This window comes from Medicago truncatula, chromosome 2 (genome assembly GCF_003473485.1).
Source record: "Medicago truncatula cultivar Jemalong A17 chromosome 2, MtrunA17r5.0-ANR, whole genome shotgun sequence".
NCBI classification, from domain to species: domain Eukaryota; kingdom Viridiplantae; phylum Streptophyta; class Magnoliopsida; order Fabales; family Fabaceae; genus Medicago; species Medicago truncatula.
The window spans coordinates 169,645-192,762 of NC_053043.1; the positions used below are offsets into that span (position 1 = coordinate 169,645).

The 23,118-nt window shown below is 36.9% G+C and overlaps 3 protein-coding genes across 4 annotated transcripts; all 3 read left to right on the forward strand.

The window, feature by feature from the left end:
• Positions 1 to 1,376: 1,376 nt before the first annotated feature.
• Positions 1,377 to 7,396, forward strand: LOC11421150 (zinc finger CCCH domain-containing protein 5). Of its 2 annotated transcripts, none has more exons than XM_024776147.2 (8): positions 1,377 to 1,881; positions 1,970 to 2,083; positions 2,159 to 2,317; positions 3,640 to 3,732; positions 3,864 to 3,980; positions 4,765 to 4,839; positions 5,041 to 5,258; positions 5,886 to 7,396. In XM_024776147.2, exons 1-8 carry the CDS (start codon positions 1,432 to 1,434, stop codon positions 6,952 to 6,954), a joined length of 2,295 nt encoding a protein of 764 aa, XP_024631915.1. In that variant the 5' UTR covers positions 1,377 to 1,431; the 3' UTR covers positions 6,955 to 7,396. The 2 variants fall into 2 exon arrangements, with proteins under 2 accessions (XP_024631915.1, XP_024631916.1); XM_024776148.2 differs by having other exon boundaries at positions 1,377 to 1,875; positions 1,967 to 2,083.
• Positions 7,397 to 8,735: 1,339 nt separating this feature from the next.
• Positions 8,736 to 12,264, forward strand: LOC25485879 (probable serine/threonine-protein kinase At1g09600). Its single transcript, XM_039830252.1, is given in 7 exon segments — positions 8,736 to 8,981; positions 9,732 to 9,959; positions 10,045 to 10,114; positions 10,117 to 10,144; positions 10,589 to 10,703; positions 10,805 to 11,284; positions 11,465 to 12,264. Coding segments are annotated over 7 exon segments (1,380 nt in total). The 3' UTR covers positions 11,678 to 12,264.
• A 9,628-nt stretch (positions 12,265 to 21,892) lies between these two features.
• On the forward strand, positions 21,893 to 22,957 carry LOC11421151 (uncharacterized). Its single transcript, XM_039830253.1, has 5 exons — positions 21,893 to 21,973; positions 22,092 to 22,356; positions 22,460 to 22,556; positions 22,650 to 22,777; positions 22,869 to 22,957. Exons 1-5 carry the CDS (start codon positions 21,893 to 21,895, stop codon positions 22,955 to 22,957), a joined length of 660 nt encoding a protein of 219 aa, XP_039686187.1.
• The last annotated feature ends 161 nt before the right edge of the window (positions 22,958 to 23,118 follow it).

Genomic DNA, 23,118 nt, shown 5'->3' on the forward strand with positions numbered 1-23,118 from the left:
CCACTCAAATTCAACTAGTGTTCCAAAAAAAACAAGGAAACTCATAATGATAATTTTCAAAGACCTTTACATGCTAAAATATTATTTTGAGTTGTGTTGGTGATTATCACATTGCAACAACAAGGTCTGCTATAACTACATCTCAGCCGACACGTTTAGAGAAGGTGGGATTGAAGGGACTGCCGATGGGTGGGTCAAGATTAATACTGACGATGTTTATAAGGATGATAGTATCGCGGGGTGTGGAGGACTTATTAATGGTATGGAAGGCGAGCGATTGGTTATCCCATTGCTTGTGTAGTGTTCTTGTACTTGTAGTGCAATGACTGAATTACGACTTACTGGTATAATCAAGGATCAAATTGTGTCTCTTTACTTTTTTACTTTGTTATGCACATATATGCACCAAGGATCACGTTGACATCTGTTTAAATAATTCAAGGACTTATTTGATGGTATTTTTATATAACGTAGGGATCAATTTGATACTTAGGCAAATAATTTAAGGACTAATTTGATGGAAATATTTCGACAGAAAGGTTGCATTCGTTCATCTTGAATCCCTTTTCATTACAGCAATACACATACCTAGTACAATAGAGTAGCATGTTAAACAACTCAAACAAGCAAATTATGACTATCAAATACTTAATCAACCAAACCTCACTTTCTACATAGTCAACTTTGTCCATCAACCTTGCCCTCTAAACCTCTTCATTGCCACTTTCCATATGGCTTAACTATGGACTGAAAATTCTCCATCAATCTCGCCTTTCTTCCATGACCAGCACCAATTCCATTGTTTTTAAAGTAACAAAGTTCTTCCGCTTCACCAACATTCAAGTACTTTCACATCACCATTCAAGTAATTCCTCAAAAAAAATTAGGTTTTTAAGTTTTTTGAATTGGGGAAGAACTTTGTCATCAATCTTTGGAAATTTTTTGGGGATTTTGAACACCAGGCGACAAATTATAAAATTAGGGTTCCAAATTTTTATATTTGGGGAAGAAAGAGACGTCGAGAAGAAAGAGATGTTGGGAAAAAGAGATGTTGGGGAATTTGCAATTTTCTGTAAATCAATCAATTTGGTCCGTGGTAATTTCATCATTTTCGCCTAAATTAGTCTCTGCTTGCGTGACATCTGACGTGGTAAGTCTTGTAAGCGGTTAACGGTACATGTCACCTCCGTTAATAGACCAACTTAACGGATGGATCGATTTGATTGACGTTTTGAAAATTCAAGAACTAAATAGATATTTTGTAAAATTTGGGGTCGAATTTGACTGATTTTTGAAAATTCAAGACGAAATTGAAGTATTACTCAATAAAATATGGATACCCCTTTCTTTTTTAAAAAAAAAAAAAATTAAAATACGGGTGAAAAGTGAAAGGGTTAGGGAAAGTGGCATGAATCGAAAGAGAGATTGGAGATGTGGTCGAATCGAAAGGAGAAGAGGAAGGCATTGAAGAAATTGAAGAGAAAGGAGAGAAGGAAAGAGATTGCTGAGAAGGAACGTTTGGAGGAAGAAGCTCGATTGAATGATCCTGAAGAGGAGAGAAAGAGGATACTCTTGGAGCAGCAAGAGGCGGAGAGAATCGAAAGGGATAGAATCGCTTTCGAAGAGAGGGAGAAAGCTTGGATTATCAAACAACAACAACAACGAGACCTAGAAGAAGAACAACAACAACTATCTCAACGAGACCTAGAACAACATGAATCAGAATTAGAAGAAGAAGAAGAAGAAGACGTTGATGATGACGACGATGGTCGTCCGGAGATTATTTGGCTAGGAAATGAAATTATCATACAAAAGAAGAACCCCAATCCCCTCCTTCTCCTCCACAACCACAACCACCACCACCACCACCACCACCACCAGGTATATGTTATATTAGTTATTCGAATTTCGATTCATTCATCATTCAATTCAATTCAATCCAATCCAATCAATTATTGTTTCTTCGCAGGAGCAGCATGAGCATCATGATAATAGACCTACATCCAATCCCTTTCCCCCGGAATCTCCCTCTCAACCTCTGCACAATGTTGCTCAACAACCACCTAATTTCGGAACTGAACTGGTTAGTCAGTAACTTTATTACTACTTTTATTATTAGAACAACTCACTCACTGTGCTTCTTTGTTGGTTGTGGCAGGATAAAGCTCACTGTCCCTTTCATCTTAAAACTGCAGCATGTCGATTTGGTGACCGATGTAGCAGGGTCCATTTCTACCCCGATAAGTCCTGCACCCTTCTCATCAAAAACATGTACAATGGTCCTGGACTTGCTTGGGAACAAGATGAAGGCCTTGAGGTCTGTTCGTTTGCCTCCGTATCCTATTCCTATTTCGGAGACGGAATCTATTCTATTTATACATATTTCTTCTGTTCCTTTGACTCTATAATTATCAGAGATATACATTTTCGTGGAGGCTCCCCATTTTGGCTTTGCTTGCTTCAACGTAAACATATTACCTGCTGTATCCTACTTCACAACCTTAGGATTACTCATTTCCATCCCTTAGTCAATCTATTTTCTTCATTTTTCATTTTTCCTTTCTAACATTTTATGCATTGTTTTCATGTGAGTGTCAACACAATATTTTAAAGTAGATTCATTCAATATATTGTACATTCAATGTCATTTGTAGAAGAACAAAATTCTTTCTAACAAAAATTACATGTCCTTGTTCCTTAACCATAAGTAGTTGTCAGGCAGTAGCCCAATCATGGCTTGAGGAGCTATGATGCAGACTAATGGTCGATCCCTTCAAAGGGTTTGAGATTGCGGCAGCAAAGCCTAAAAAACGTGGATGCAGTTAGTGATTCTTAAAATACATTGCTATTGTAAATTTTTTAGTGTACTGTGGGAGGGAGGGTTTTACACATGACTTTGCCAACATTTGTCTGTCTTGTTTGAGTTTACTGTGCCAAGATTGGTTAGTTAATAGAATCTCTTAGTCTGTTTTACAAATCATGCCGTGCATTCTGTTTTCATTTTTTGTTGGTTCTTGTATGATTGTATGGAAGCATCCTACATTCTGTTATATAAAATCTCCTGTTACATTTCACATCAGATGTCACTGTTTGAGGGTTAATATATAATATTCACCATTTTATTTCAATCTAAAGATATATATCTTGAACCATAAAATTCCAGAATTTTAGTAGACCCAACACTTAGTCATTAAATCTTCTAGTTGTATTAAGAGTAATACTCTTGCTGTCTAGTGGCCATCGATATTAGTTTTTGTCATATGGTAGTAATATTTTCAAAACGTATTAGATATAATAAGAAGAAAAAAAAAGTTAAAAATTTCGACACAATATAACCTACTTTTTTTTAATAGTTATTTACTACTTTTAAAAAAATAACACAAGTCAATATAAAAATGCACTATCAATAGAACCCTTATCATTAATTAAGTAGTTCCAGGGAAGGTTGGCAAGTCCTTCTCTAAGTAGTGTGAAATAGTTGCATGAACATCAAGCCGGATCAACATCTACATATACAAAAAGTTTTTATATGATGCAAGTGTCAAAATGCTTACCCTTTCTGCACTATTATTTTGTATGTGTTGTTGTATTATAATTAAATATTTAAGATCCAGTTTGACTTGTTAACCCCCCTTTCAGTATACAGATGAGGAGGTTGAACGCTGTTTTGAAGAGTTTTATGAAGATGTTCACACAGAGTTCCTGAAGTTTGGTGAAATTGTGAACTTCAAGGTTCTTTTTTACTACCATATATTTTTCTATTTATATACATTTACATGTTTCTCAAAGAATTTTTGTCCCTTTCTCTGATTTTTGTCCCTTTCTCCTTTTTGTGAAACCTACTATCCATGTATCCATGTCAGGTGTGTAAAAATGGTTCATTTCATTTGCGAGGAAATGTCTACGTACAGTATAAGTTGTTGGATTCTGCTCTGCTTGCTTATAACTCAGTTAATGGTCGCTACTTCGCTGGTAAACAGGTATTGTGTTCCTTTCTCTTGTTTGTGCCAGATGAATATCTTGAATGTTGCCAGTACAATTGGATGAATTTCAATAAACCATAGTTGTCAATTTCTTGCTTATGGAGTGGCCTTTGGTTGCTGCAAACTTCAATAGGCAATGTCATGATTTTCAGTAGCAGTAGTTACAGCCAGTAGCATACTAGTATTGCAGAACAAATTGGTCATTGAAGCCACTATCTTTCACATGGGAAAAAGCCCAATTTACTTTCTTGCTGTGTTGTTTCTGTCTGAGAAAAAACAAACATGGAATTTCAATTAACACAAACCCTTGCCTATTTCTTTTCCACCAATGCCTGCTCGTATTTTCCCTGCCAACTCTGGTGGTTTTCTACAATCCACTGCTCTCCAACTTCATGCATCAAAGCATTGCTTGATCTCTGTTCTTTTCTCTCCAACTGTGCTGATGTCAAGCCCAGTCTGTTTTTTAGTCTTCGTTTTGTTGGGGTCTGTTGCTCTGTGTTGTGGTCTGGGGTTGATCACTATGTATGAGAGCTCTAAGTGGAAAGATGATTCTCGTTTGGAAATTTGCTTGGGACTTTGTCCCTGCCGTTTTAGCTTACTTACTAATTTCTTGATTTTCTACTTATGTCCTGTGACTTATGATATATCTAAGGAAAGCATGAAGAAGTATTTGATTTTTAAGTTGGCAGATAGAATATTTTGGGATTTTATGTTCAGTGTACAGAATACATGAAATTTAGTGACATTGTTCAAATTTTTATCTGGCTGTGGTTTATGGCAGGTGAGCTGTAAATTTGTTAATTTAACAAGATGGAAGGTTGCCATTTGTGGCGAGTATATGAAATCAGGTTACAAGGTAAAGATTAATATAATGACTATTTTATTTTGTCTTTTGGGTCCAGCCAAGTGCTCCCGGTTCATTTGTGCAAATCATATGACCTTTGCTCTTGGTGGGCTTCAAGTTAAGCTTTACAATAAATAAAATGATGTAAAATGTTTTCAGTCAACAAATCTTACCCATAGATTGATGTTGTTCTTTTCTTTTATATCTTAACAGACTTGTTCCCATGGAACAGCTTGCAATTTTATCCACTGTTTCCGTAATCCTGGCGGAGACTATGAATGGGCAGATTCTGACAAACCACCCCCGAAATTTTGGGTAAAGGAGATGGTTGCTTTATTTGGTCATTCTGATAATTGTGAGATGTCAAGGGTCCATGGAAATTTTAGTGCGCTGAAGCACTCCAGCAATATCCTAGAAACAGATTCTGACAGGTGTGCTTTTAATTGATTAGAAGAATTGAGAACCTATATAAACGATTGTAAATTTAGAGAAACTGTTGTTATTTTTGGCATGATGAAGGAAAATCGGTGTTTACGATTTGTGTTTTAAAGGCAAAAAATTTAATAGAAAACATGATGCAACTTATATTGGTGAAGTAATATTTTTTGACAATTCAAAGGATCAAGGTGAAGAATCTGCCAGGCAGAATGTTGCGATGTGATTGCGGCAAGCAGCCACGATTTTGACAAGATCCTCACAGTACTGACTTGGTTTATAGTCTTCCATGAAGGAAATAAAACTCCACTTGAAAATCATCTTAAGATTTCAGTCAAATAAAAAATTTGAAGTCTACACTACACAGCTTTGCTTTTTCACTTGTGCTGCATTAAAGAAAAAATCTAGTTTTACTGGTTATAAAATTTGTGGGTGTAGAGAAAATAAAACTTGAAATAGCTTTCTTCTGATTGAAATTTAAGTTATTCAATCTGTCTTGATTTAAGCTGTCATAGTTTGTTTAAAGATGTTTTTTCTACTAAAGTTTTGTTTAATGATGTTAGTCTTTTGTATTTGCATTTCTAAATTGTATTTGTTCTTATAGTATCATAATCCTTTCATAGGTATCACTCAAGAAGATCAAGATCTAGGGAGATGGGTCAATTATATGGTGGTCGTTCTAGTAGAAGAAGACAGGAAGATGAAAGAAAGCAGAGAACTCTTGATGAGGAATGGAATACCAACTATAAAGACAATCATAAAAGAAAATACAGGAACAAAACTTCTGATTCTGATTCTGACAAGGAAGGGTTAGAAGAGGTAGATAGGAAAAAGTATCATGAACACACTAGGAAAAGCTCATTTAATTGGAACAAGGATGACAATAGCAGAAGGCATGAAGAGTATTCTGATGTGGATAGGGTTACTATAAACAGGGACAATGAAAAGCCACATGATAGAAAAGGAAGGAACTCGCAAAAGTCGAACCGGGATAGTAGGGACTGGATTTATGAGGCTGGATGTGATGAGGATAGAGATGGAGATGGAAGAAAACACCATATTAGCCGAAGGAAAGGATCAAGACATCAGAGCAGGGACAACAGTAATGTAACTGATGAATCTGAATCTGACAAAGATAGAGGCCATGAAGAGTATTCTGATGTGGATTGGGATACTATGAGTAGAGAGAATGAAAAGCAGCATGGCAGTAATGGAAGGAACTCACAAAAGTGGAACAGGGATAGTAGGTACCGGATTTATGAGGCTGGATCAGATGAGGATAGACATAGAAAAAGGCACCATAGTAGCCAAAGGAAAGGATCGAGACATCGGAGCAGGGACAACAGTAATGTAGCCGATGAGTCTGAATCTGACAAAGATAGAGGACATGAAAAGTATTCTGATGTGGATTGGGATACTATGAGTAGGGACAATGAAAAGCAGCATGACAGCAAAGGAAAGAACTCACAAAAGAGGAATGGAGATAGTAAGTACCAGATTGATGAGGCTGGATCAGATGAGGATAGACATAGAAAAAAGCACCTTAGTAGCCAAATGAAAGAATCTAGACATCAGAGTAGTGACAGCGGTTATGGAATTGATGAATCTGACAAAGATAAAGGAGAGATGGAAGCACAACATGGTTACTCTAGGAAAAGCTCGAGACACAAAAGATCTGGTCTTCAATACTAATGTGAAGACTATGAGAACGAAAATGACAAAGTTGATGGGGGTTGGTCTCATAGAGACAATGACCGACGAGCACATCATCACAAAAAGAAGAGATTGAAATACCAGAAGAAATTGGATTCCACCAATGGAGACAGTAAGAATGTAAGTCACAAGAATAGTGGAGAGTTGTCTAGCAAGAACCCAAGCGAAGACAGACATGAACAAGGCAAAGGAAGTGACAGTCACTTATAATGTACTGAAGATGACAATGTACTGAAGATTCTGAATCTCATTATACTGAAAATATTCGTCTTGATCTTAATAGTCATTGTCCATGAGATGTCTGTTTAGTGTTGAGACTTGAGTCTCTCCTTGTAATCTCAATGGATAGAGTTTAAATCTTTTCGGGAATGTCATTGTTTTCAATTGAATTAATAATAATAACTTTATCTTGAAATAGTAATATACGGATGAATTTAGTGTCTATGTTAATTGGTGTTGGGCATAATGTTTCTTAATGCGATGGTTCTAAAAAAAATCAACATGATATCATCGTATAATCTTGTCCGAGAACAATTACTAACGTACACGAGTTGGGATTCCCTCCATTTACCTCTCGGATTCAAGGTACTCATGTATAACACTACTTCTCTATCACATTATTTGTTTTTTTAAGGACATTATTTGTCATGTGGTTTTGTGGCTAAAAATTCACTTTTTAAGGTGAATAAATTAAAAATTCGAGGTTTGAAAATCAGTCCTCTATAACACATTTTTCTTTTTCTTTTTTGAGAGCTCCTCTATCACATCACATTCTTATAATTCCCATAATTACATAAAGCGTAAATTACACTCTCATCCTTTAAAAAATGCTTTAATTACACATACCTCATCTTATGTTAAAGGAAATGTTAACCATTGCCCTTGGGGCATTGGTTAAAGTGTTAAGAAAAAAGTAAAGATTTGTATTTCTAAGATAAAATTTCTATTAATGGAATCCTTAACATTGCCCTTAGGGCACTTGTTAGCAAGACCCTATATTAAAATATACACTTCATTTCCATCTTGTGCAAAACTTATTAGAAAACATTTCACTCATCTTCCGTGAGAGAAGCTTGAATTACATCCCCTCTCATCTTATGTTAAAATCTACACTTTTCTCCCTTAATATATTTTTTTTTTTTATGATGAAGTTAATGTTTGTTGATGAATTTTGAGTTTTCTATGAAGTTTGATGAGGATGTGTTGAAGATCATGAAGAAGAGAAAAGGAAGGAAAAAGATGAAGTTTTCCATGAATTTTTGGGTTTGGTCCCTCTGCAATTTTTTTATTTATTTTGGTCCCTCTAACTTTGTGACTTAGCATATGAAACGGCACAACATTGCCATCTGCCACGTCGCCATGTCATCCTTCGTTTGCCACATAGACGTTTTTGTAACAGATGATGACGGCACGGCAGAGACCAAAACCAAAACGTTTATAACTTACAAGAGTTGTTTTAGAAAGGAAAAAAGATTGTACAACGAAGAAAGATTGTACTGTATGTTGTTGCTTCTTAATAGTAAGGCCAACTATAAATATACTCTGTTCTTCTTTGTTCTCTAACCCGCATTCTGTCTTGGTCTGGATCCATCCATCCATCCGATTCAACATTCATTTGCTGATCTCATTCCCCCATTGCATTATTAATCAATTGATTAGATTAATGCAATGGGTTGTATATGCTCCAAACCCAAATCCTCTACTTCAAACACTTCCTCCGATCAAGAAAAGAGGATTATCATTACAACTGTTAGTTAGTAATGGTGAAAGGGGTTCCCTTGTTGTTGCTGGCTGGCCTTCTTGGCTCACTGCTGTCGCCGCAGAAGCCGTTGCTGGCTGGATACCTCGCACAGCTGACTCTTTTCACAAATTGGACAAGGCAGGCTTACAGCACTGTTTACACTGTTGCTTTGAAAAAAGTTAAATTCGCTAATATGGATCTTCAAAGTGTCCTTTTTATGGCTAGAGAAATTATTCTCCTCAGAAGGAGGCTTCATCATCCAAATGTCATCAAACTTGAAGGGAGCATACCTTGTACCTCATTTTTGAATATATGGTAACTTGGCGGGCATTGTTGCAAGGCCAGTAAAATGAAATGTATTATTTGCTGAATGTGATTGATTACAAGGGTTTCCCCTCTAACCCCCAGAGCAAGCTGAGAAGAATTCCCCTTCTACCTACCCATCATCTCATTCCACCCTATATTCCTCTTGGCCCATAACTAACTCTTCCCCCACTCTCTTATGCAATCCCCCATTCTAGAATATATATCTTCCATATTTTGGTTCCCCTGCTAAGAGTGTAAATTGGACCCATACCCTCTTTGGGTCGAACAGTATGTGGGACACTACGGCTTATCTAACATACTCAAGCCTTTCAATATGTTATCTTCAGCATTCCAGATTATGATGAAATACTAATAGGTCCTTTTTATCAACTTCTTGTATTTGTAATGGAAGATAAATTTACAGATTCACTTGGTATAAAACTATTAGAAACGTAAATCATCATTGCATATCTATTATGTTAGTTTTGTAACCACTTAAATTATCTGCAACCATGTTGCCGATGAGAAAAAGGAGCTTACAAGCAAAGAAGGGTCTTATACGAAAGAGAGAAGCTAGTATGCTTTATAGTCATCTTTGTAATACTTAATTTTTTCAATATTTACTTTCATTCAATTATCTTGTTGGCATAGATATATTTCTGTTTTAAGTGGGCGGTGGGCACTAAGATCTGGTGATCTACCATTATAGTTGGAGCAACTGCATAAAATCTTCAAGCTCTGTGGATCTCCTTCTGAAGAATACTGGAAGAAGTCAAAGCTACCACATGCGACAATTTTTAAACCTCAACAACCTTACAAACGTGTTGTTTCTGAGACATTCAAGAATTTTCCTTCATCGGCGCTGAGCCTCTTGGAAGTCTTACTTGCTATTGAACCAAAAGACCGAGGAACTGCATCTTCAGCACTTCAGAATGAGGTAGCTATAAGTTGTATTCTCAGTGAATTGACTCAACAATTTGTTTACCAACTGTTTTTCTCAGTCAATGACATTTTGTGTCTAGTTCTTCACATCAAAGCCACTTCCTTGTGATCCATCAACTTTGCCAAAGTACCCACCAAGTAAGGAGTTTGATCCAAACTTCGAGAAGAGGAAGCGAGAAGGTATTCCTTCTTTGATTCTTGTTATCATCATAGATTCCCATGCGATTTTGTCATATCTGATGCTTGCATTATCTGCAGAAATAGCAAAACGTTGTGCTGCTAGTGTAGTAGGGTATGCTTTGGTGATAATTTGTCTTTTATATTGATATGGGAAACTAAAATCTCAAGGGGAATGGAATTATTTATTTTCAAAATTTGATGTGCAATCAATGACTAGAATGATAGAAAGGTTCTCATTTCTTCCTTTGGCATTCTCTTGGAGATATTGCTTTTCTGAACCTATAACTCACGTAACAAGCATCTTAATGTTTTTCCCCTCTATTTTTTGGCCGCCTTTATTTTGAGATAGCACCTTTATTCTGTTTTGTTTCTATAATCTTTTTCTTTAACAATACTTGTTATTTGTCTGTGTCGCTTCTGTTTTTACTATTTATTTTAAAACAGACGACGAGCAGCAAATAAAGGACATGTAAGACAGGAATCAGTTGGATGGAATTTTAAAGAGTCTAAAGTTGTGCCAGCACCTGATGCTAATGTTGAGATTCAGTCATCAATAGAGGTACTTTAAATCATAAAGATAGTGTTAATGAAACTTCTTTGCTAGAATTGTTTGGATTTGCCTGATTCATCATTTTCCATGTGATTTTTTTTTTCCTGCAGAAGAGACAAGGGCAGTGTAATTCAAAATGCATTAGTGAGAAGTACAATCCTGAAGAGGAAGGAGGTTATGGCTTCCCTCTTGAACCTGCAAAGTTAAGATCACGTAATATCTTCTCTCATTCGGGCCAGTCAATGCATCCAAGTGCATATGGATCGTCGCGCGATATGAATTTGAAAGAGGAAGCTGCTCTTCCTGGCCCTGATCGTGTTTTCACATCAAGAAAAATTGAATTGAGAAAACAAAATTCTTATTGGCACGGTAGTACTGCACAATTGTCAAGATTTTCTAATTCAGTTGCAATTCGAGGTGATTCACAACTTGATATGAGTGGAGACTGTAGTTTGAACTCACAGTGGTTAGAGGATCAGTTTGATATGAGATATAGTCATTTGGATGATGGTGAGTCCAATCAATTACTGGATGGAACCAAACATTCACGCAAGAAAGACTTCCATCTGTTCAGAAAGGATCGTGCCATGGTAAAGAAATTACTTACAAACACTAATTTGTGCAATTGTTCTATTATTTTGGAGTCAGAACTACATGCAACTCTCTGATATTATGGAAGAGGATGAACTTGATAGAAGTTGAGACTATGGTCTGATTGTGACTATGGAACTCTCTAATAATGACTTGCTTTTATTTGTTGTTTGTTGCAGGGTTGTGCTCCCAAAAATGGCCACATTCTCAACTATTCTGGACCACTTCTGCCTCGAGAGGATAACCTTGAAGAGATCCTTAAGGAGCATGAAAGACAAATCCAACAAGCTGTGCGCAAAGCTCGTCTGGTTAAGGAAAATAAAAAGGCCGACAGTGAGAATGGCCAAACTGAGTCACTATTTCACTTTTACCAAGTGAGAAGTGGCAGGTGACATTTCAAAGGGTTTTGATGCATTTAATTTGGGATGAGGGCATTTGAACACATGATTGTGGCTATCACAATGGCGATATTGTCAAAATCTTGATGCTAAGAAATAGTGACTAAAACTGGTGAGGCTTCAATGTACTTATACACATAGGATATTCACAACTACCATAGAAGGTATTGTACAGTACAAAGATATAACCAACAAACTTGCATGTTTCAGGAAGGTCTGTAGTCTATAGAGCAGATGAAATACATGTCAAAATCTTGATGCTAAGAAATAGTGACTAAAACTGGTGAGGCTTCAATGTACTTATACACATAGGATATTCACAACTACCATAGAAGGTATTGTACAGTACAAAGATATAACCAACAAACTTGCATGTTTCAGGAAGGTCTGTAGTCTATAGAGCAGATGAAATACATGTCAAAATCTTGATGCTAAGAAATAGTGACTAAAACTGGTGAGGCTTCAATGTACTTATACACATAGGATATTCACAACTACCATAGAAGGTATTGTACAGTACAAAGATATAACCAACAAACTTGCATGTTTCAGGAAGGTCTGTAGTCTATAGAGCAGATGAAATACATGGCGATTGATTGATTGTATAAAAGTTCAATGGTTTATTAAATTAACACACTAGTGGGTTGTTTCATTCGAGATTGTGAGGTCATTTCCATGGAATTATAGCATTACCTTGTACATTTGCTCAATTACTTTCTCTTTTTCATTTAATGTATAGGATAATTGGATATTTAAATTAAATGCGTACGTTCAGAGGTATTAGGATGTGACTTTCAGTAAATATTTATACTGAAATTCTTTTGCTAATATAGTGAAATTTTTATAATTGGTTATTCAAATTCTTATGCTAATTGGTTAGACAAACCCTATGAGTAAAACAAGACTTATTGTGATTAATTAAATCTAGTGTAAACCATCTTCTTCTCTCAAACATTGTAGGACTATCAATCTCAAATAAGATCATGACATTATGAAAAATTCAAAAAGATATTTGGTTCTTTCAAGTTCCGTCAAATTTGATTTATATTAGTTCTTCTAACAATATGTTAGGATTCAATTGATATAATACTGGTGAAAGTTTTTCCTTCTTGATAGGTTTGGTTTTGCCCTCTCTATTGGTAGACTTATCATTTTGTGAGTTATTTGTTCTTGCTGCCTAATTTCACTACACTAAATAAGTACACAACCAACTTTTGTAATAATAAACGAGATGAATTCTGACTTTGTGTTCTCTGCCCATGACCCAACCAACTTGCACCAATCAAAAAAGCCACCTGATACTATCAAGCAATCATCCCAAAAGCCATCCTTCCGTGACAAATTGCTAGAATCCAACCAAGATATTCCAATCCGCGAGAAAGAAAACATGATCGAAAAGAAACTTGTTCGAATCGAATTGGAAGAAGGTAACCGCCTTCTCCCTAAAATCTACATTGAGCCGCAAACTTTCCAAGAGTTGTGCACACCTTGGAAGGACGCTTTGGTCGTGAAATTGCTAGGGAAAAGTCTCGGTTACAACACAATGAAGGATCGTCTCCAAAAGATTTGGAAACTCCAAGGAGGATTCGACATCATGGACAATGATAACGGGTTCTTTATGGTAAAATTTGATCAAGCCGCAGATAAGGAGAAAGTTATCACTGGGGGACCTTGGCTAATCTTTGACCACTGTTTAGCTGTTACTCATTGGACTCCGGAATTTGCTTCTCCAAATGCAAAGGTTGACCGCACAGTAGTTTGGGTACGTTTTCCTGGTTTAAATCTCGTTTACTATGATGAAAGCTTTTTGCTCGCAATGGCTTCGGCTCTAGGTAGGCCTATCAAGGTTGACACCAATACCCTGAAAGTTGAAAGGGGAAAATTCGCGAGAGTCTGTGTTGAAATTGATCTCACTGTCCCGGTGGTGGGGAAAATATGGGTGAACGGTCACTGGTACAAGGTTCAGTACGAAGGCTTGCATCTAATCTGCACAAACTGTGGTTGTTACGGTCATCTTGGGAGAAATTGCATGGAAAAACCTTCAACTTTTGATCCGAGGTCCCCTAACCACCACACAGCCGGCGGCAACAACCCACCATCCAACCCTGAACCGTCGCAGCCAAGACAAAACCCGACCCAAACCTGTCCAGATGCCATTAACTCGCAATTAATGGCTTGCAACCAAAACGGTAACTCAATCATTGACCACAATAAAGATGTAACTGCTAACAAAAGAAATGCAATTAACAGAATTGATGACAATCAAGTGCTGCACGGCGACTGGCTGGTAGTTACTAGGAGAAAGAAAACACCAATTCAACACTCCTTGAATGCCTCAAAATCAGTTACTCATAAGACTAACAGATTCCAAGCCCTATCCACTATGACTCACCATGACAAATCGGCCCCCATCAACAACAAATTCCCCTCATGGTCTAAATCCCAAGAAATACCACGTGCCAACAACAGATCAACTGAAACAAAGAGACGTAGACAGGAAGATTTTTATGAGCCAATAGCCAAAAATTTATCAACCAATGACTCTAGGCATATTACTATTCTTGAGCCGGTCCTTAGCCTTAAAACTAAAGACACGTCAACCTCCAAAATTGACATAACCCAACCCCACTCAACTGAACACGTGACCAACCCTTCTCAGAACAACCATGAACCTGTTACCACTTACACTGAGGACGATACCATTCCTGACCCTTCTTCTTCCATGCCCCAAGATACTCCTATGTAGGTCAACGACAAAGCAATACTGGCCCATAACTCTCATGCATTAATGCAGAATGATCATGTAGAATCTGTCACTTACAGTGATACGGCGCAAGCAAGAGCTCAGACTCTAGGGACGAGGATATGGTCTCCTAGCCCTATTCTCTATCTCTTTTTCCCTTGGTTTTTTAATGGAAGCCCTCCTTGACACCACTATCCTCTCTTGGAACATTAGAGGGGCAAATAATAGTAAAGCCAAAAGACAATTAAGGGAAATGATCAGAAAATACAGACCTTCATTCCTTGCTATCCTTGAAACCCATGTTCCATTTGCTAGACTTTCCACGTTCTGGAATTATAACGGTTACACCCATGTGCACATCATTGAAGCCAACGACCACTCTGGAGGAATCTGGCTGCTCAAAAAAATTACCGAAAATACAACTTCCTTCATTCCTTTCAGATTTTAACAACTATTCCATAACTTTTACAGTTAAGGGAAATGATCAGAAAATACAGACCTTCATTCCTTGCTATCCTTGAAACCCATGTTCCATTTGCTAGACTTTCCACGTTCTGGAATTATAACGGTTACACCCATGTGCACATCATTGAAGCCAACGACCACTCTGGAGGAATCTGGCTGCTCAAAAAAATTACCGAAAATACAACTTCCTTCATTCCTTTCAGATTTTAACAACTATTCCATAACTTTTACAGTCAGCCTTGGTGACGCCATAACGACCTGTACTTGTGTGTATGCCAGTCCCAATGCCACTATGAGAACCCCCTTTTGGACCTATCTTTCCGACCTTAACCGATCCATAGCTGGCCCCTGGATGTTGATTGGAGATTTTAATGAAACTATTCTTCATAGTGACCAAAGAGGAGGAATCTTCAATCATTCTAGAGCTGCTATTTTCTCCAACTTCATGGCTGATTGTAATCTCTTGGACCTCACTGCTATTGGCGGTCGTTTCACTTGGCACCGCAATCATAATGGTCATCGCATTCTCTCTAAGAAACTTGATCGTGCCATTGCTAATGTTGATTGGAGGCTTTCTTTCCCAGAAGCCTTTATAGATGTACTCTGCAGAACCCACTCTGATCATAATCTTATCCTCCTCCGGTTTGGTGGCCTCCCTCAATCCAGGGGACATAGACCCTTCAGGTTCGAAGCGGCTTGGATTGGTCATGTAGACTATGCTAATTTAGTTTCTAACGCCTGGAATTCCTCAAATCACAGCACCTCTGTAGCGCTTAACAAGGTCAGAGAAAACTCAATCATTTTCAATAAGGATGTTTTTGGTAATATTTTCAAGCGTAAAAGGCATATTGAAAACCGTCTTAAAGGTATTCAAAGGCATCTGGAAACAGTTGATTCTTTTAGGCACTCCCTTATGGAAAAGGAGCTCTAAAAAGAATACAATCACATACTTTTCCAAGAAGAAATGTTTTGGTATCAAAAATCAAGGGAAAAGTGGGTCAAATTTGGTGACAAGAATAGCTCCTTTTTCATGCTCAAGCTATTATTAGAAGGAAAAGGAACATAATCCATAGGCTTCAGCTTCCTAATGGCAACTGGTCCACTGATAACTCTACCCTTCAAGAAGAAGCTCAAAGATTTTTCAAAAATCTTTTCTGCGGTAACCATCATAACCTTGACCACCACTTTAATGTGGGCCCCCACCCTACCATCAACGAAAATGATAGGTTTTCTCTAACTAAACCCATCACAAAAGAAGAAGTCTCAGCAGCCCTTAACTCTATGAAACCATATAAGTCTCCTGGCCCAGATGGTTTTCAATGCATCTTTTTCAAACAATATTGGCACATTGTTAGAGAAGATATCTTCCAGCTTGTCTCTACAGCCTTCCACACGGGCTTCTTCGACCCCACCATTTCAGAAACCCTCATTGCCCTTATCCCTAAAATCGACCCCCCCCCCCCCAAACCTACAAAGATTTTCGGCCTATCAGCCTTTACAACATAACCTACAAAATCATTACCAAAGTCATTGTGCATCGTCTCCGGCCGATTCTTAATGATATTATTGGTCCCTACCAAAGCAGTTTCCTGCAAGGTAGGGGCACTTCTGACAACTCTATTGTTTTGCAGGAAATTGTTCATTTTATGCGGAGATCAAAAAGGAAAAAAGGTTACGTTGCTTTCAAACTTGATCTTGAGAAAGCTTTTGACAATGTGAATTGGGAGTTTCTTAGATCGTGTCTCCAAGATTTTGGTTTCCCGGATGATACAATCAAACTCATCATGCATTGTGTCACTTCTTCAACATTCTCTGTTCTTTGGAATGGAAACAAATGGCCTCCTATCAAGCCTACTCATGGTCTAAGACAAGGTGACCCTTTGTCTCCTTACCTATTCATCATCTGCATGGAAAAGCTCTCCCTTGCCATTAACAAAGCGGTCCACGAAGGGGAATGGGAACCTATCCGGATGTCCGCCTCCAGCCCCCCTCTCTCACACCTTCTCTTTGCGGATGACGTCCTCCTTTTTACTAAAGCTAAGAACTCTCAACTTCGGTTCATCAAGGATCTTTTTGATCGCTTCAGCAAAGCCTTGGGACTCAAGATAAACCTCTCCAAATCTAGAGCTTTCTACTCCGGTGTCCCACATCAAAAGATCATCAATCTTACATCCATATCCGGTATTCGTAGCACAACTTCTCTTGGTAAGTATTTGGGTTTTCCTATCCTTAAAGGGAGACCGAAGAGGAGTGATTTTCTTTTTATTATAGAGAAGATGCGGAATAGGCTTGCTACTTGGAAGAATAAACTCCTCAACAAAGCAGGTAGATTGGCTCTTGCTTCCTCGGTTCTTGCTTCTATCCCTACCTATTATATGCAGATTAACTGGCTCCCTCAAAGCATTTGTGTTAATATTGATTAGACAACACGCAATTTTATTTGGAAAGGCACTAATAGAAGAGGTGTTCACCTGGTAGGGTGGAAGAAAATTGCGATGCCTAGACATCTTGGAGGGTTGGGTATCAAATCAGCTCGAGAGGCGAATACTTGTCTATTAGGGAAACTAGTTTGGGAACTTTTTCATAATAAGCACAAACTTTGGGTGTCTCTTTTAGCTGCTAAGTACACAGCAGGGCCAAATTTACTAAATGCTTCCATCACGAGCAGCAGCTCCCCTATTTGGTCCTCCATCATCCGTGCCAAAAATGTTCTCATCAGTGGATACTCGTGGCGTCCGGGATCAGGCTCTTCTTCATTTTGGTTTACTCATTGGAGCGAGTTCGGTCCTCTATGCTCTCTTGTCCCCATCATTGACATCCATGACCTCCACCTAACGGTTAAGGATGTTATTTCTAACAATCAAAGGTCCCTTATGTTGTACACTCCTCTTCCTCAAGCTGTGACCGACTGCATTAATACTATTAATTTCAGATTCAACGATGCCATTGAGGACGTCTTCATTTGGCCTCATAACAAAAATGGTACTTATTCCGCAAAAAGTGGTTACCAGTGGCTGCTCTCCCTCTCCGGCAATGACAACAACACACATTCCTGGTCTTGGATTTTGAAGAAAAAAATCTCGGAAAAATACAAATTCTTAATTTGGCTGGCTTGCCATGACTCCCTCCCTACCGCAGCGCTGCTTCATCACAGACAGATTATTGCTTCTGCGACTTGTGCTCGGTGTGGTGTTTCTGATGAATCTGTTTTTCATTGCATCCGTGACTGTCCTTTCTCCAAGATTATATGGCACCACATTGGTTTTTCGGAACCCTATTTCTTTGCTGTAACAGATATTGAAATTTGGTGCAAGAGTGGATTAATAGGCAGCAAAGCTATTTTGTTTGCAGCAGGGTTATGGTGGATTTGGCGGAGTCGCAACGCGCGCTGCATGAGCGAGGAATCCATGCTGCTTCAGAGGTTGGCCGCGAATATTACATATTTCGTCGACGACATTAATTCATGCTTCTTTCAGCCCTTGCCGGTGATGGTTTCGGATAGATATGTCAAATGGAATAACAGCAATTTTAACTGTACAATTCTGAACGTTGATGGGAGTTGTATTGGTTCTCCGATCCGGGCAGGTTTCGGTGGTTTAATTCGAAACAGTGTTGGCTTCTATCTGTCAGGTTTTTTAGGATTCCTTCCTTCTTCCTCTGACATTTTATTAGCAGAACTGACTGCTATATATGATGGTATCAACACCGCAATTGACATGGGCATCACAGATATGGCGGTTTATTCAGATTCTCTCCTTTCAATTAATCTCATCACTACCACCAGTTCAAAGTTCCATATTCATGCGGCCCTAATCCAAGATATCAGAGACAAGCTTTCTCTAAGGAATTTTTCGCTCAACCACACCCTCCGGGAAGGAAATCAAAGTGCTGACTATTTGGCTAAACTAGGTGCAATGTCAGATGTCAACGTTCTAATACACCAGTCGCCTCCGGATGAACTCTGCCCTTTGTTGAAGAATGATGCAGCAGGAACCTTGTTCCTGAGATCTTAGTTTCCTTTCTGTTTTATTTGTTTCCTGTTTTTTTCGTTTTCTTTTCTTCTGTAACCAAAAAAAAAAAATTGATATAATAAATAGTTTAAAAATAAGTATGAAATTGATAGTAAATGATTAAATACATGATTAACTTGACAATTTAATATAGTAAAAAAATTTCATGAAACATTTATAATCTGATAGATTTAGTTGAGAACGCTTTACAAAGTTAGAAATTAATTTAATGACTTACTTACTCTTTAAATCTTTTTGTTCTTTCAGAAAAATAACTATTTGTTTTGTGATAGTGTAAATCAATCGGTAGCTTTCAAGAAACATCATCGTTTATCAAATGAACTTATATGTAGAATGCATATTTTTAAATAAAATTTTGAACAAAAATCTATAATCTCTTATCTCTTATTCCTAAACAAAGCTTGGTTGCCCTAATTTTAACCTAATATTTTAACCTAATATTTTAGCAACTTTTCCCTCCTTCAAAACCTAACCATATTTCCTAATTCCCCTCCTCGAAACCCTAACCATGATTTCCTAACTTCACTCCCCCTAAAACCTATCTAATTGATTTCCATAAACCATATCTCCTAACTCCCCTCCTCCAAACCCTCACCAATATATTTAAATCCTTTCTCCTAAACCGAAATCTATTTCTAAAACCATACCTTTCTCTTAAACCGAAATTTCTTAATCAACATGGCTTCCAGAAACATTCAAACTTTGTTGTCATACCACTACCTCACTGGTAACCATATCTTCATTCCACTCTGGTTTAAACTAAATATATAGATTTTTGCTCTTATTCCTCGCTGTTTGAAAGTATAAATCATTCTTTCAATCCCTTTCAATCTTTTGTAGGTCCGTTGGTGAAAAACTCTTTTTCCGATCTTGACAAAGCAATCAACAAGCTCAGACTGAAATACAGATCATATATCGTTGAATATGACATTGATGTTGTATGTGTTTTTTGCGAAATATACCTATTCTTAATTATTTGCATTCTATTTTATCAATGTTTGTGATGTTTTTGTTTGTTATTTTTTTAGGGTGCAGTATGCTTGCCAAACATGTTTGGCGGTGATTTCGGAGATCAAATTGGGCGCTATGCAATATTGACTGATCCTAAGTCCAACAAGGTGTGAAGATCAGAGGGGATGCTCCGATGGTTGGGTCACATGATACCATCTACCTTGATGTTATTTACAATTAGTCCATGTTTAGATAAATTGTGCAAGACCTTTTCAATTTGAATTTTAAGTTTTAGTTTCTTAAAGTTTTGGAAGCATCTATTTTTTTTGTCTTTGAATTTAGCAAATGTCCCTTGAATTTCATAAATAATTTAGCCTTGCTTGCTTTGCTTTTTGATTTATATATTTGTGTTTGTTTTTGTGTTGCTGAATCAATTTAGTAGCATGGTTGTGTTACTGAAGCATTTTAGTAACATGGCTTTTAGTAACATTATTAGTAACAATTACTAGAATCAATTTAGTAGCATAGTTGTGTAACGTCTCCTCTTAACATTATTACTAACAATTACTAATCCAAATCTATAAAATATGTTTTGGGTGGAAACAAACTAAAATCCTAATCCTAATTTCTCTCAATCAAGTAACTAAGAGATTTCATCCACATCTCTAAACTAACTTTTTGGTGGAAAGAAACTAAAATCCTTATTTCTCTCATTCAAATAATTAGGGAATTTCATCCACATCTCTAAAATATGTTTTGGGTGGAAACAAACTAAAATCCTAATCCTAATTTCTCTCATTCAAGTAACTAAGAGATTTCATCCACATCTCTAAACTAACTTTTTGGTGGAAAGAAACTAAAATCCTTATTTCTCTCATTCAAATAATTAGGGAATTTCATCCACATCTCTAAAATATGTTTTGGGTGGAAACAAACTAAAATCCTAATCCTAATTTCTCTCATTCAAGTAACTAAGAGATTTCATCCACATCTCTAAACTAAGTTTTTGGTAGAAACAAACTAAAATCCTTATTTCTCTCATTTAAATAATTAGGGGATTTCATCCACATCTTTAAAATATGTTTTGGGTGGAAACAAACTAAAAATCATAATTCCTCTCATTCAAGTAACTACTAAAGATTTCATCCACATCTCTAAAATATGTTTTGGATGGAAACAAACTAAAAATCCTAATTCCTCTCATTCAAGTAACTACTAAAGATTTCATCCACATCTCTAAAATATGTTTTGGGTGGAAACAAACTTAAATCCTAATCCTAATTTCTCTCATTCAAGTAACTAAGAGATTTCATCTACATCTCTAATCTAACTTTTTGGTGGAAACAAACTAAAATCCTTATTTCTCTCATTCAAATAAGTAGGGGATTTCATCCACATCTCTAAAATATGTTTTCGGTGGAAACAAACTAAAAATCCTAATTCTTCTCATTCAAGTAACTAAGAGATTTCATCCACATCTCTAAAGTAACTTTTTGGTGGAAACAAACGAAAATCCTTATTTCTCTCATTCAAATAAGTAGGGGATTTCATCCACATATCTAAAATATGTTTTGGGTGGAAACAAACTAAAAATCATAATTCATCTCATTCAAGTAACTATTACACATTTCATCCACATCTCTAAAATATGTTTTGGCGAATCAACTATGGTAATTCTTAAGTAAAAAAAAATGTAAATTCTTAATTAAAACAAAGTGCCCCATCAACAATATTAATTTCATTTTATTCATATTAATCTTTATCCTAAAATGTTGGCCACTTCCTAATTTTGTTCCACTATTTTGTGCTTATCCTGATAACTAATACTCTTTATTGCTCAACCGACATATCCTACTCACACATATTCCACCTTTTTCCTATAAATATATCATAACCTATTAGCCAAACCATCTCAATCTAAATAAGCATCCTCTTTCTTGGAAAGGAAAAAACAAGCCAATGATGTCTGCCAAATACACTCCAATCTCAGCTGTTTCTGGAGGAAGAAAGAATCTCAAGATGTGTGTGCGAGTTGCTCACATTTGGTTGATTCGAGAGAAGAAGGTCCCCACTAGCATCATTTTCATGAACATGTTACTGGTCGATGAAAAGGTTTCTGCATGTTTGCACTCTTAACTTTAAAATTAAAGTAATGTCATTTTTGTTTTTTAGTTATGTAATTTAACCAGCTGTTTAATGTTGTTGTTGTCGTCAACAGGGTGGACGTATTCACGCCACAGCTAGAAAAGATTTGGTGGCAAAGTTCAGGTCCATGGTTCAAGAAGGGGGTACATATCAGCTTGAAAATGCAATTGTAGATTTTAATGAAAGTCCTTATAAGGTAACTTCACACAAACATAAGCTTAGTATGATGCACAATTCAACTTTTACCAAAGTACACTTGCCTGCTATCCCTATGAACGTTTTTGAGTTCAAGCCATTCAATGAAATTCTCTCTTCAACTGTCGAGGAAGTATCTACGGGTAGGACTTGAATTCTGAATGTGTGTTGTACATTATTTCTACCTATAAGCATTCGTTTAGGAATTTCATACATTTGGTTTTGCTTTTGTATACGTAATTTCAGATGTTATTGGTCATGTAATTGAAAGAGGTGATATAAGGGAAACTGAAAAGGACAGAAGGAAAAGCAGGGTTATTGATCTCACTTTAGAAGATCTTGAGTAAGATTTGTCTCTTTCTTTGTACCTGGTTGTAATATAATTTTAATATACCTTATGTTTCTGAATTGATATTTTGGTAATATTTTATTACAGAAACAACCGCTTGCATTGCTCTCTTTGGGGTGAACATGGCGACAAAATTGTGACCTTTTTTGGCAACCATGACAACGACACACCTACTATATTGATATTGCAGTTTTGCAAGACACGCGTGTATTTAGGTATGTCGTGTTTTAAGTTTTTGCTTTCTGCTGATATCAACAATGAAATGGGAAATTATGTTCACTTGCTGTTGATTTTTAAAAAAATTAGGTGCTATGGGAGTTGTTAATGCCTTTAATGGGACTAAGCTGATACTTAATGGCGATTTGCCTGATGTCGCTGCGTACATGACACGGTAACCATTTATATTTTCATATGCTTTAGAATAAAGACAAGTTTTTTTGGTCATAATTAAGTTGTCTGGAGGTCTCACCACTCTTCTATTAACATTGGTGCCATTTTATTAGAATGAAAAATGCATCAATACAGTTCACCCGAAGTGTCAGCCAAATTTCAACGA